Genomic DNA, 14,197 nt, shown 5'->3' with positions numbered 1-14,197 from the left:
GACCCCAGAAGAAAAAATTGTAAACCTCCACAAGTCTAGTTAATCCTTGGAAGCAATTTCCAAATGCCTGAAGGTAACACAATTCATCTGAACAAACAATAGTACGTACGTATAAACACCATGGGACCACACAGCCGTCATACCGCTCAGGAAGGAGACGTGTTCTGTCTCCTAGAGATGAACGTACTTTGGTGCGAAAAGTGCAAATAAATCCCAGAACAACAGCAAAGGATCTTGTGAAGATGCTGGAGGAAACCGCATAGAAGTGTTTGGTCATAATGACCATCGTTATGTTTGGAGGAAAAAGTGTGAGGCTTGCAAGCCGAAGAACACCATCCAACAGTGAAGCACGGGGGTGGCAGCATCATGTTGTGGGGGTGCTTTGCTGCAAGAGGGGCTGGTGCACTTCACAAAATTTCACATCATCACATCACTTCACATCATGAGGATGGAAATTTATGTGGATATATTGAAGCAACATCTCAAGACATCAGTCAGGAAGTTAAAGCAAATAGTCTTCCAAACGGACAATGACTCCAAGCATACTTCCAAAGTTGTGGCAAAACGGCTTAAGGACAACAAAGTCAAGGTATTAGAGTGGCAATCACAAAGCCCTGATCTCAACCCTGTAGACAATTTGTGGGCAGAACTGAAAAAGCAGAACTGAAAAAGCGTGTGCGAGCAAGGAGGCCTACAAACCTGACTCAGTTACACCAGCCAGAGCCAGAGTAGGCCTCCTTGCTCGCACACGCTTTTTCAGTTCTGCTTTTTCAGTTCTGCCCACAAATTTTTCAGGAGGAATGGGCCAAAATTCACCCAACTTATTGTGGGAATCTTGTGGAAGGCTACCCAAAACATTTGACCCAAGTTAAACAATTTAAAGGCAATGCTAACAAATACTAATTGAGTGTATGTAAACTTCTGACCCGGTAGGAATGTGATGAAGGAAATAAAATCTTAAATAAATCATTCTCTCTACTATTATTCTGACATTTCACATTCTTAAAATAAAGTGGTGATCCTAACTGACCTAAGACAGGGGATTTTTACTGGGATTAAATGTCAGGAATTGTGAATGTCAGGAATTGTAAATGTACTTGGCTAAGGTGTATGTAGACTTCCTACTTCAACTGTACATCTGAACTGCACAAATAAATATATTACATTTACTTCTCAACACGACTCCGGATATGGACTCAGAATCTGGCACCGTTTGCTGCTTCTGCTGCTGAAAAATACAGTAGTGTATTACAATACATCAATGCCATTAACACGCCTGTTACCCATTCATTCACGATAGACAGAGACTGATCCCGCACACATGCATTCTGTTCCTGTGTGGTTGAACAAAGTAGCGTTGTAGACAGCTGACGGCAAGCTTACCTTCATTTTGACCTGGACACACACAGGGAGACGCTCTCTGCAGCCCTTATGGACCTGTGCATTGCAGTCTGAAATCATCAGAGGAAAAACAACATTAGGACAAAGATTTGGTAGAAACATCTGTTTAAGACTGCAGGAAAAGCAGAGTAGTATGGTCTACCCATCTCACTCTCCTCCTTCATCAGGTGACATCGTTGCTACTTGCTACTAGTGTAAATAATGTCATTTCAATGCAACAGGATCACACAACAGTGTAAAAGAGCTGCTAGCTTGGTGATGTGACTCATACCAAATCAACATGGCTCATCTGAACCACCCTGAACGATAGAAACAAACAGGCAGCAAGAGGAAGCTCCAATCTGTACACTGAGAAAATGTCTTCATCCAGATTCCATCCCATTTTAGGCTGCATAAAATAATTAGAAAAAGTCCCAAAATGGTATGATGTTCTGTAAAGAAAAACATATTTTCTATGTTTCTGCCTAGTTTCCCTTTTCAGACAGGGTACAGTGTCTTACAGTACCTCTCCCAGCACTCCATGTTTGACCTCTGAACAACTACAAAGTCTTGTTTACTGAACACAGTTAGCAGACACACCAAGGTTAAGGTGAGGGGTGTTCAGAGCAGGCGCCATATAAACAGTTGACCTAACAACATAAAACATAAAACAGAGGAATCAAGACTGAGTGTAGAGTAGGAACAGACCATAGAGTTCAAAGTGTTCCACTCCACCTCCAGTCAAGCCCATCCAAACAACACAACAACACTTCAGGGAGGAAAGAGTTGGGAAGAGGGGAGAAACACAACAATGAGCAGGCTCTCCCAGCTCTCCCAGCTGGAGGTTTTAAACAGTGTGTGGGGACTGTGCTGTTACTCTCTCCCAGCTGGAGGTTTTAAACAGTGAGAGGGGACTGTGCTATTACTCTCTCCCAGCTGGAGATTTTAGACAGTGAGAGGGGACTGTGCTATTACTCTCTCCTAGCTGGAGGTTTTAAACAGTGAGAGGGGACTGTGCTATTACTCTCTCCTAGCTGGAGGTTTTAAACAGTGAGAGGGGACTGTGCTATTACTCTCTCCTAGCTGGAGGTTTTAAACAGTGAGAGGGGACTGTGCTATTACTCTCTCCTAGCTGGAGGTTTTAAACAGTGTGTGGGGACTGTGCTATTACTCTCTCCTAGCTGGAGATTTTAGACAGTGAGAGGGGACTGTGCTATTACTCTCTCCTAGCTGGAGGTTTTAAACAGTGAGAGGGGACTGTGCTATTACTCTCTCCCAGCTGAAGATTTTAGACAGTGAGAGGGGACTGTGCTATTACTCTCTCCTAGCTGGAGGTTTTAAACAGTGAGAGGGGACTGTGCTATTACTCTCTCCCAGCTGGAGATTTTAGACAGTGAGAGGGGACTGTGCTATTACTCTCTCCCAGCTGGAGGTTTTAAACAGTGTGTGGGGACTGTGCTATTACTCTCTCCCAGCTGGAGGTTTTAAACAGTGAGAGGGGGCTGTGCTATTACTCTCTCCTAGCTGGAGGTTTTAAACAGTGAGAGGGGACTGTGCTATTACTCTCTCCCAGCTGGAGGTTTTAAACAGTGTGTGGGGACTGTGCTATTACTCTCTCCCAGCTGGAGGTTTTAAACAGTGTGTGGGGACTGTGCTATTACTCTCTCCCAGCTGGAGGTTTTAAACAGTGTGTGGGGACTGTGCTATTACTCTCTCCCAGCTGGAGGTTTTAAACAGTGTGTGGGGACTGTGCTATTACTCTCTCCCAGCTGGAGGTTTTAAACAGTGTGTGGGGGCTGTGCTATTACTCTCCCCAGCTGGAGGTTTTAAACAGTGAGAGGGGACTGTGCTATTACTCTCTCCCAGCTGGAGGTTTTAAACAGTGAGAGGGGACTGTGCTATTACTCTCTCCCAGCTGGAGGTTTTAAACAGTGTGTGGGGACTGTGCAGTATTACTCTCTCCCAGCTGGAGGTTTTAAACAGTGTGTGGGGACTGTGCTATTACTCTCTCCCAGCTGGAGGTTTTAAACAGTGTGTGGGGACTGTGCTATTACTCTCCCCAGCTGGAGGTTTTAAACAGTGTGTGGGGACTGTGCTATTACTCTCTCCCAGCTGGAGGTTTTAAACAGTGAGAGGGGACTGTGCTATTACTCTCTCCCAGCTGGAGGTTTTAAACAGTGTGTGGGGACTGTGCTATTACTCTCTCCTAGCTGGAGGTTTTAAACAGTGAGAGGGGACTGTGCTATTACTCTCTCCCAGCTGAAGATTTTAAACAGTGAGAGGGGACTGTGCTATTACTCTCTCCCAGCTGGAGGTTTTAAACAGTGAGAGGGGACTGTGCTATTACTCTCTCCCAGCTGGAGATTTTAAACAGTGAGAGGGGACTGTGCTATTACTCTCTCCCAGCTGGAGGTTTTAAACAGTGTGTGGGGACTGTGCTATTACTCTCTCCCAGCTGGAGGTTTTAAACAGTGTGTGGGGACTGTGCTATTACTCTCTCCCAGCTGGAGGTTTTAAACAGTGAGAGGGGACTGTGCTATTACTCTCTCCCAGCTGGAGGTTTTAAACAGTGTGTGGGGACTGTGCTATTACTCTCTCCCAGCTGGAGGTTTTAAACAGTGAGAGGGGACTGTGCTATTACTCTCTCCCAGCTGGAGGTTTTAAACAGTGAGAGGGGACTGTGCTATTACTCTCTCCCAGCTGGAGGTTTTAAACAGTGTGTGGGGACTGTGCTATTACTCTCTCCCAGCTGGAGGTTTTAAACAGTGAGAGGGGACTGTGCTATTACTCTCTCCCAGCTGGAGGTTTTAAACAGTGTGTGGGGACTGTGCTATTACTCTCTCCTAGCTGGAGGTTTTAAACAGTGAGAGGGGACTGTGCTATTACTCTCTCCCAGCTGGAGGTTTTAAACAGTTACTCTCTCCCAGCTGAAGATTTTAGACAGTGAGAGGGGACTGTGCTATTACTCTCTCCTAGCTGGAGGTTTTAAACAGTGAGAGGGGACTGTGCTATTACTCTCTCCCAGCTGGAGATTTTAGACAGTGAGAGGGGACTGTGCTATTACTCTCTCCCAGCTGGAGGTTTTAAACAGTGAGAGGGGACTGTGCTATTACTCTCTCCCAGCTGGAGGTTTTAAACAGTGTGTGGGGACTGTGCTATTACTCTCTCCCAGCTGGAGGTTTTAAACAGTGTGTGGGGACTGTGCTATTACTCTCTCCCAGCTGGAGGTTTTAAACAGTGTGTGGGGACTGTGCTATTACTCTCTCCCAGCTGGAGGTTTTAAACAGTGAGAGGGGACTGTGCTATTACTCTCTCCCAGCTGGAGGTTTTAAACAGTGTGTGGGGACTGTGCTATTACTCTCTCCTAGCTGGAGGTTTTAAACAGTGTGTGGGGACTGTGCTATTACTCTCTCCCAGCTGGAGGTTTTAAACAGTGAGAGGGGACTGTGCTATTACTCTCTCCCAGCTGAAGATTTTAGACAGTGAGAGGGGACTGTGCTATTACTCTCTCCTAGCTGGAGGTTTTAAACAGTGAGAGGGGACTGTGCTATTACTCTCTCCCAGCTGGAGATTTTAGACAGTGAGAGGGGACTGTGCTATTACTCTCTCCCAGCTGGAGGTTTTAAACAGTGTGTGGGGACTGTGCTATTACTCTCTCCCAGCTGGAGGTTTTAAACAGTGTGTGGGGACTGTGCTATTACTCTCTCCCAGCTGGAGGTTTTAAACAGTGAGAGGGGACTGTGCTATTACTCTCTCCCAGCTGGAGGTTTTAAACAGTGTGTGGGGACTGTGCTATTACTCTCTCCCAGCTGGAGGTTTTAAACAGTGAGAGGGGACTGTGCTATTACTCTCTCCCAGCTGGAGGTTTTAAACAGTGAGAGGGGACTGTGCTATTACTCTCTCCCAGCTGGAGGTTTTAAACAGTGTGTGGGGACTGTGCTATTACTCTCTCCCAGCTGGAGGTTTTAAACAGTGAGAGGGGACTGTGCTATTACTCTCTCCCAGCTGGAGGTTTTAAACAGTGTGTGGGGACTGTGCTATTACTCTCTCCTAGCTGGAGGTTTTAAACAGTGAGAGGGGACTGTGCTATTACTCTCTCCCAGCTGAAGATTTTAGACAGTGAGAGGGGACTGTGCTATTACTCTCTCCTAGCTGGAGGTTTTAAACAGTGAGAGGGGACTGTGCTATTACTCTCTCCCAGCTGGAGATTTTAGACAGTGAGAGGGGACTGTGCTATTACTCTCTCCCAGCTGGAGGTTTTAAACAGTGTGTGGGGACTGTGCTATTACTCTCTCCCAGCTGGAGGTTTTAAACAGTGTGTGGGGACTGTGCTATTACTCTCTCCCAGCTGGAGGTTTTAAACAGTGTGTGGGGACTGTGCTATTACTCTCTCCCAGCTGGAGGTTTTAAACAGTGTGTGGGGACTGTGCTATTACTCTCTCCTAGCTGGAGGTTTTAAACAGTGAGAGGGGACTGTGCTATTACTCTCTCCCAGCTGGAGGTTTTAAACAGTGTGTGGGGACTGTGCTATTACTCTCTCCTAGCTGGAGGTTTTAAACAGTGAGAGGGGACTGTGCTATTACTCTCTCCCAGCTGGAGGTTTTAAACAGTGTGTGGGGACTGTGCTATTACTCTCTCCCAGCTGGAGGTTTTAAACAGTGAGAGGGGACTGTGCTATTACTCTCTCCCAGCTGGAGGTTTTAAACAGTGTGTGGGGACTGTGCTATTACTCTCTCCCAGCTGGAGGTTTTAAACAGTGAGAGGGGACTGTGCTATTACTCTCTCCCAGCTGGAGGTTTTAAACAGTGAGAGGGGACTGTGCTATTACTCTCTCCCAGCTGGAGGTTTTAAACAGTGTGTGGGGACTGTGCTATTACTCTCTCCCAGCTGGAGGTTTTAAACAGTGAGAGGGGACTGTGCTATTACTCTCTCCCAGCTGGAGGTTTTAAACAGTGTGTGGGGACTGTGCTATTACTCTCTCCTAGCTGGAGGTTTTAAACAGTGAGAGGGGACTGTGCTATTACTCTCTCCCAGCTGAAGATTTTAGACAGTGAGAGGGGACTGTGCTATTACTGTCTCCTAGCTGGAGGTTTTAAACAGTGAGAGGGGACTGTGCTATTACTCTCTCCCAGCTGGAGATTTTAGACAGTGAGAGGGGACTGTGCTATTACTCTCTCCCAGCTGGAGGTTTTAAACAGTGTGTGGGGACTGTGCTATTACTCTCTCCCAGCTGGAGGTTTTAAACAGTGTGTGGGGACTGTGCTATTACTCTCTCCCAGCTGGAGGTTTTAAACAGTGTGTGGGGACTGTGCTATTACTCTCTCCCAGCTGGAGGTTTTAAACAGTGTGTGGGGACTGTGCTATTACTCTCTCCTAGCTGGAGGTTTTAAACAGTGAGAGGGGACTGTGCTATTACTCTCTCCCAGCTGGAGGTTTTAAACAGTGAGAGGGGACTGTGCTATTACTCTCTCCCAGCTGAAGATTTTAGACAGTGAGAGGGGACTGTGCTATTACTCTCTCCTAGCTGGAGGTTTTAAACAGTGAGAGGGGACTGTGCTATTACTCTCTCCCAGCTGGAGATTTTAGACAGTGAGAGGGGACTGTGCTATTACTCTCTCCCAGCTGGAGGTTTTAAACAGTGTGTGGGGACTGTGCTATTACTCTCTCCCAGCTGGAGGTTTTAAACAGTGTGTGGGGACTGTGCTATTACTCTCTCCCAGCTGGAGGTTTTAAACAGTGTGTGGGGACTGTGCTATTACTCTCTCCCAGCTGGAGGTTTTAAACAGTGTGTGGGGACTGTGCTATTACTCTCTCCTAGCTGGAGGTTTTAAACAGTGAGAGGGGACTGTGCTATTACTCTCTCCTAGCTGGAGGTTTTAAACAGTGTGTGGGGACTGTGCTATTACTCTCTCCCAGCTGGAGGTTTTAAACAGTGTGTGGGGACTGTGCTATTACTCTCTCCTAGCTGGAGGTTTTAAACAGTGAGAGGGGGCTGTGCTATTACTCTCTCCTAGCTGGAGGTTTTAAACAGTGAGAGGGGACTGTGCTATTACTCTCTCCCAGCTGGAGGTTTTAAACAGTGAGAGGGACTGTGCTATTACTCTCTCCCAGCTGGAGGTTTTAAACAGTGTGTGGGGACTGTGCTATTACTCTCTCCCAGCTGGAGGTTTTAAACAGTGTGTGGGGACTGTGCTATTACTCTCTCCCAGCTGGAGGTTTTAAACAGTGTGTGGGGACTGTGCTATTACTCTCTCCCAGCTGGAGGTTTTAAACAGTGTGTGGGGACTGTGCTATTACTCTCTCCCAGCTGGAGGTTTTAAACAGTGTGTGGGGACTGTGCTATTACTCTCTCCTAGCTGGAGGTTTTAAACAGTGAGAGGGGACTGTGCTATTACTCTCTCCCAGCTGGAGGTTTTAAACAGTGTGTGGGGACTGTGCTATTACTCTCTCCTAGCTGGAGGTTTTAAACAGTGTGTGGGGACTGTGCTATTACTCTCTCCCAGCTGGAGGTTTTAAACAGTGTGTGGGGACTGTGCTATTACTCTCTCCCAGCTGGAGGTTTTAAACAGTGAGAGGGGACTGTGCTATTACTCTCTCCCAGCTGGAGGTTTTAAACAGTGTGTGGGGACTGTGCTATTACTCTCTCCCAGCTGGAGGTTTTAAACAGTGAGAGGGGACTGTGCTATTACTCTCTCCCAGCTGGAGGTTTTAAACAGTGAGAGGGGACTGTGCTATTACTCTCTCCCAGCTGGAGGTTTTAAACAGTGTGTGGGGACTGTGCTATTACTCTCTCCCAGCTGGAGGTTTTAAACAGTGAGAGGGGACTGTGCTATTACTCTCTCCCAGCTGGAGGTTTTAAACAGTGTGTGGGGACTGTGCTATTACTCTCTCCTAGCTGGAGGTTTTAAACAGTGAGAGGGGACTGTGCTATTACTCTCTCCCAGCTGAAGATTTTAGACAGTGAGAGGGGACTGTGCTATTACTCTCTCCTAGCTGGAGGTTTTAAACAGTGAGAGGGGACTGTGCTATTACTCTCTCCCAGCTGAGATTTTAGACAGTGAGAGGGGACTGTGCTATTACTCTCTCCCAGCTGGAGGTTTTAAACAGTGTGTGGGGACTGTGCTATTACTCTCTCCCAGCTGGAGGTTTTAAACAGTGTGTGGGGACTGTGCTATTACTCTCTCCCAGCTGGAGGTTTTAAACAGTGTGTGGGGACTGTGCTATTACTCTCTCCCAGCTGGAGGTTTTAAACAGTGTGTGGGGACTGTGCTATTACTCTCTCCTAGCTGGAGGTTTTAAACAGTGAGAGGGGACTGTGCTATTACTCTCTCCCAGCTGGAGGTTTTAAACAGTGTGTGGGGACTGTGCTATTACTCTCTCCCAGCTGGAGGTTTTAAACAGTGAGAGGGGACTGTGCTATTACTCTCTCCCAGCTGGAGGTTTTAAACAGTGTGTGGGGACTGTGCTATTACTCTCTCCTAGCTGGAGGTTTTAAACAGTGAGAGGGGACTGTGCTATTACTCTCTCCCAGCTGAAGATTTTAGACAGTGAGAGGGGACTGTGCTATTACTCTCTCCTAGCTGGAGGTTTTAAACAGTGAGAGGGGACTGTGCTATTACTCTCTCCCAGCTGGAGATTTTAGACAGTGAGAGGGGACTGTGCTATTACTCTCTCCCAGCTGGAGGTTTTAAACAGTGTGTGGGGACTGTGCTATTACTCTCTCCCAGCTGGAGGTTTTAAACAGTGTGTGGGGACTGTGCTATTACTCTCTCCCAGCTGGAGGTTTTAAACAGTGTGTGGGGACTGTGCTATTACTCTCTCCCAGCTGGAGGTTTTAAACAGTGTGTGGGGACTGTGCTATTACTCTCTCCTAGCTGGAGGTTTTAAACAGTGAGAGGGGACTGTGCTATTACTCTCTCCCAGCTGGAGGTTTTAAACAGTGTGTGGGGACTGTGCTATTACTCTCTCCTAGCTGGAGGTTTTAAACAGTGTGTGGGGACTGTGCTATTACTCTCTCCCAGCTGGAGGTTTTAAACAGTGTGTGGGGACTGTGCTATTACTCTCTCCCAGCTGGAGGTTTTAAACAGTGAGAGGGGACTGTGCTATTACTCTCTCCCAGCTGGAGGTTTTAAACAGTGTGTGGGGACTGTGCTATTACTCTCTCCCAGCTGGAGGTTTTAAACAGTGAGAGGGGACTGTGCTATTACTCTCTCCCAGCTGGAGGTTTTAAACAGTGAGAGGGGACTGTGCTATTACTCTCTCCCAGCTGGAGGTTTTAAACAGTGTGTGGGGACTGTGCTATTACTCTCTCCCAGCTGGAGGTTTTAAACAGTGAGAGGGGACTGTGCTATTACTCTCTCCCAGCTGGAGGTTTTAAACAGTGTGTGGGGACTGTGCTATTACTCTCTCTAGCTGGAGGTTTTAAACAGTGAGAGGGGACTGTGCTATTACTCTCTCCCAGCTGAAGATTTTAGACAGTGAGAGGGGACTGTGCTATTACTCTCTCCTAGCTGGAGGTTTTAAACAGTGAGAGGGGACTGTGCTATTACTCTCTCCCAGCTGGAGATTTTAGACAGTGAGAGGGGACTGTGCTATTACTCTCTCCCAGCTGGAGGTTTTAAACAGTGTGTGGGGACTGTGCTATTACTCTCTCCCAGCTGGAGGTTTTAAACAGTGTGTGGGGACTGTGCTATTACTCTCTCCCAGCTGGAGGTTTTAAACAGTGTGTGGGGACTGTGCTATTACTCTCTCCCAGCTGGAGGTTTTAAACAGTGTGTGGGGACTGTGCTATTACTCTCTCCTAGCTGGAGGTTTTAAACAGTGAGAGGGGACTGTGCTATTACTCTCTCCCAGCTGGAGGTTTTAAACAGTGTGTGGGGACTGTGCTATTACTCTCTCCTAGCTGGAGGTTTTAAACAGTGAGAGGGGACTGTGCTATTACTCTCTCCCAGCTGAAGATTTTAGACAGTGAGAGGGGACTGTGCTATTACTCTCTCCCAGCTGGAGGTTTTAAACAGTGAGAGGGGACTGTGCTATTACTCTCTCCCAGCTGAAGATTTTAGACAGTGAGAGGGGACTGTGCTATTACTCTCTCCCAGCTGGAGGTTTTAAACAGTGTGTGGGGACTGTGCTATTACTCTCTCCTAGCTGGAGGTTTTAAACAGTGAGAGGGGACTGTGCTATTACTCTCTCCCAGCTGAAGATTTTAGACAGTGAGAGGGGACTGTGCTATTACTCTCTCCTAGCTGGAGGTTTTAAACAGTGAGAGGGGACTGTGCTATTACTCTCTCCCAGCTGGAGATTTTAGACAGTGAGAGGGGACTGTGCTATTACTCTCTCCCAGCTGGAGGTTTTAAACAGTGTGTGGGGACTGTGCTATTACTCTCGCCAAGCTGGAGGTTTTAAACAGTGTGTGGGGACTGTTCTATTACTCTCTCCCAGCTGGAGGTTTTAAACAGTGTGTGGGGACTGTGCTGGAGGTTTTAAACTCTGTGCTCCCAGCTGGAGGTTTTAAACAGTGAGAGCGGACTGTGCTATTACTCTCTCCCAGCTGGAGGTTTTAAACAGTGTGTGGGGACTGTGCTATTACTCTCTCCCAGCTGGAGGTTTTAAACAGTGTGTGGGGACTGTGCTATTACTCTCTCCCAGCTGAAGGTTTTAAACAGTGTGTGGGGACTGTGCTATTACTCTCTCTCAGCTGGAGTTTTTAAACAGTGAGAGGGGACTGTGATATTACTCTCTTCTAGCTGGAGGTTTTAAACAGTGAGAGGGGACTGTGCTATTACTCTCTCCTAGCTGGAGGTTTTAAACAGTGAGAGGGGACTGTGCTATTACTCTCTCCCAGCTGAAGGTTTTAAACAGTGTGTGGGGACTGTGCTGTGCAACACGGTGTGTGTCCATTTTTTAAATTGTGTGTCAAACACAGATCATGACAAGACTGAATCTCTCAAAATGAGTCTGAGAGAACAGAGAGAGGAGCAGTGGTGTAAAGTACTTAAGTAAAAATACTTTAAAAGTACTACTTTGGGGTATCTGTACTTTACTTAACTATTTATACTTTTACTTCACTACATTTCTAAAGAAAATAATGTACTTTTTACCCCATACATTTTCTCCGACACCCAAAAGTACTCGTTACATTTTGATAGGAAAACAGTCTAATTCACACACTTATCAAGAGAACATCACAGGTCATCCCTATTGCTTCTGATCTGGCAGACTCACTAAACACAAATGCTTCGTTTGTAAATGATGTCTGTGTGTTGGAGTGTGCCCCTGGCTAACCGCCAATAAATAAAAACAATCAAATTATGCCGTCTGGTTTGCTTAATATAAGGAATTTGAAATCGTTTGTACTTTTACTTTTGATACTTAAGTACATTTTTAGCAAATCCATTTACTTTTGATACTTAAGTATATATAAACCAAATACTTTACAACTTTTACTCAAGTAGTATTTTACCTGGTGACTTTCACTTTTACTTGAGTCATTTTCTATTAAGGTATCTTTCCTTTTACTCAAGTAAGACAACTGAGTACTTTTTCCACCACTGGAGAGGAGGCAGCTCTCCATTAGACACTACACTCTATTAGTTCATATTTCAGAAAGAACTCATTGACTCTCCACAAAGCCCTATTTTACTATTAGATAAGACAAGGATCAAAATCACTGATCAAAAAAAAAAATGTTCTGAATAATTATGTCAATTGTCAAAATGAAGAGCTTGTTTCAAATGTAGGTCTTTGCTCGTCAAACCCTATGTGGGCCACAATTCTGTGTATCTGTGTGACAAAAACTAAGTCACTTTTGAGAAATGAGCAAATAGGGCTTACAGCACATTCTCTGCCAGTGGAAGAAAGGACGAAAGAAAGAGAGAGAGAGAGAGAGAGAGAGAGAGAGAGAGAGAGTTAGCCGGGATGTAAGAGTAGAGTTGACATCTTCCCAGCTGCGTCAGGGGCCAGGGGCAGGGTGATGCAACCCATTGAAACGTTGAGAGGACTGACTGGGCCGAGGGGCACATCCCTCCCCTGTCTCTGGTTCCCTCTAACCACCCAACTCCTATTCACTGGGACAGACCCACCCAGTCCATCACGCTTCAGACAGACAGACAACAAACAAAGTACTCTGCTCTTCTAATAGCATGCTGCTGGCCATACAGAGATGGTGGGAGGAATGAATATACTGCAGCGACATAGTTCCTATATACGTCCACTTCTGATGGCCCCAGAATAAACAACATCCTCTTTAGCTCTCTGCAGATAGACCCTGGATATGGAGAATTTCCCGTGTCCTGCTTAATGTGGAGCAGTTTCAGTAAAGTGACTAGACTGAATGAATAAACAGGATAACCAGTCACCATTTTGTCACATTACTTGGAGCTGACGTAGGATGTTCCACCACCAGACATTACACAATGATGGAAAACACGGCTTGAGCCCCTGAAAACATACCTTAAAGTACTGAATCTACTGACTTACGGAGACAGCATAGTTTCAAAGGTAGAAATACACACAAAACAGGTCCAAAGCAGCACCAAGTGTAGGCCTATGTAATCACCATGTAAAGGAATAAGGGGTATTGAGGTGTGGTAAATGGCGCTAAAACTAGAGCAGTGGTCCCTTACCATGGAACAGAGAGACTAAATAACTCTGTGGAGTCTGGTTTCTCATAAACACTCAGATTTGTTGTCTTACTGGTGCAGAGGAAGGCTTCTTTAGTGATAATGGGTTTGTTGCATTGGTGGCAGGTTGAGGATGGGGCTGGGTTCACAGAGCTGAAGAGATGGCCGTTCACGTTTTTTTTCTCCTTCTCCTTGGGGTCTTTATCCTTCCCCTGAGCCTTCTCTTTCTCCTGCAGATAGTTAGAGACACAAAGGGAATACCATAAATTATCTAAGTCAAAGCACTATGGCACTGTGTTTGCTTTCCGTAGATACTGTAAGCAATCAAGGGCTCACAAATAGATCTCACACTTCGATAGTACTTAGCCAAAGCCGAGAGATATGAGTCATTTGCGCAAAGATGTACTGAAGTTTGACAGCTGTCAAAAACCCCTTCACAATATTTCTGTATTTTCTATCCAGAAGTCTCATTCACAAAAAGAAACATAATTATGACAAAAGGTTACAATATATCAATATAACCACAGACACAATACACTGGACTGGCCGATAACACACTCTCAGGTTGACTGTACAGGTAGACACTCATTCATAATCAGTACAGGAAATGAAACAACCAATATCCTATGATTCTGACTCAAACTAAATGTGTTGCTAAAGCAATTCCTCCTGAAAAAGGGAAGAATGTGTATTTAGAGAAGAGCATCAGAGCCTGTTCCTTTCTGAGCAGTGAGCCGTGAGACAGGCAACAGGCGTTAGCCAACACAAAGAACCAATATCTCCTACCTCATCCTGTATTGTATCAGCCCTCAGCTTCAGGGAGCAACCGTGTGCCAGGACATGTCTACACAACATCACAGTCTGTCTGTCTGTCTGATACATTATTACAGTGGCAGTCTGTCTGTCTGATACAATATTACAGTGACAGTCTGTCTGATACATTATTACAGTGACAGTCTGTCTGATACATTATTACAGTGACAGTCTGTCTGTCTGTCTGATACATTATTACAGTGGCAGTCTGTCTGTCTGATACATTATTACAGTGACAGTCTGTCTGTCTGTCTGTTTGATACATTATTACATTGGCAGTCTGTCTGTCTGTCTGATACATTATTACAGTGACAGTCTGTCTTTCTGTCTATCTGATACATTATTACAGTGACAGTCTGTCTGTCTGTCTGATACATTATTAC

The 14,197-nt window shown here is 45.8% G+C and overlaps 1 protein-coding gene across 8 annotated transcripts in view; it reads right to left on the bottom strand.

Annotated features, from left to right (window-relative positions):
- The window catches only part of LOC115109277 (A-kinase anchor protein 13), a 172,187-nt gene that overhangs the window by 12,986 nt on the left and 145,004 nt on the right, over positions 1 to 14,197 (bottom strand). For 5 of the 8 annotated variants that reach the window (XM_065009693.1, XM_065009699.1, XM_065009695.1 and 2 more), the window contains 3 exons: positions 13,075 to 13,231; positions 1,384 to 1,451; positions 1,165 to 1,228 (listed from right to left, as the gene is read on the bottom strand). In XM_065009693.1, the coding sequence (XP_064865765.1) occupies positions 1,165 to 1,228; positions 1,384 to 1,451; positions 13,075 to 13,231 (289 nt within the window). The remainder of the gene's footprint in view (positions 1 to 1,164; positions 1,229 to 1,383; positions 1,452 to 13,074; positions 13,232 to 14,197) is intronic. The other 3 variants (XM_065009696.1, XM_065009694.1, XM_065009697.1) reach the window with 3 other exon arrangements.

This window comes from Oncorhynchus nerka, linkage group LG25 (genome assembly GCF_034236695.1).
Source record: "Oncorhynchus nerka isolate Pitt River linkage group LG25, Oner_Uvic_2.0, whole genome shotgun sequence".
Taxonomy (NCBI): Eukaryota; Metazoa; Chordata; class Actinopteri; order Salmoniformes; family Salmonidae; genus Oncorhynchus; species Oncorhynchus nerka.
The sequence above is the reverse complement of the archived record's forward strand: the minus strand, read 5'-3'. Positions and strand labels throughout refer to the sequence as shown.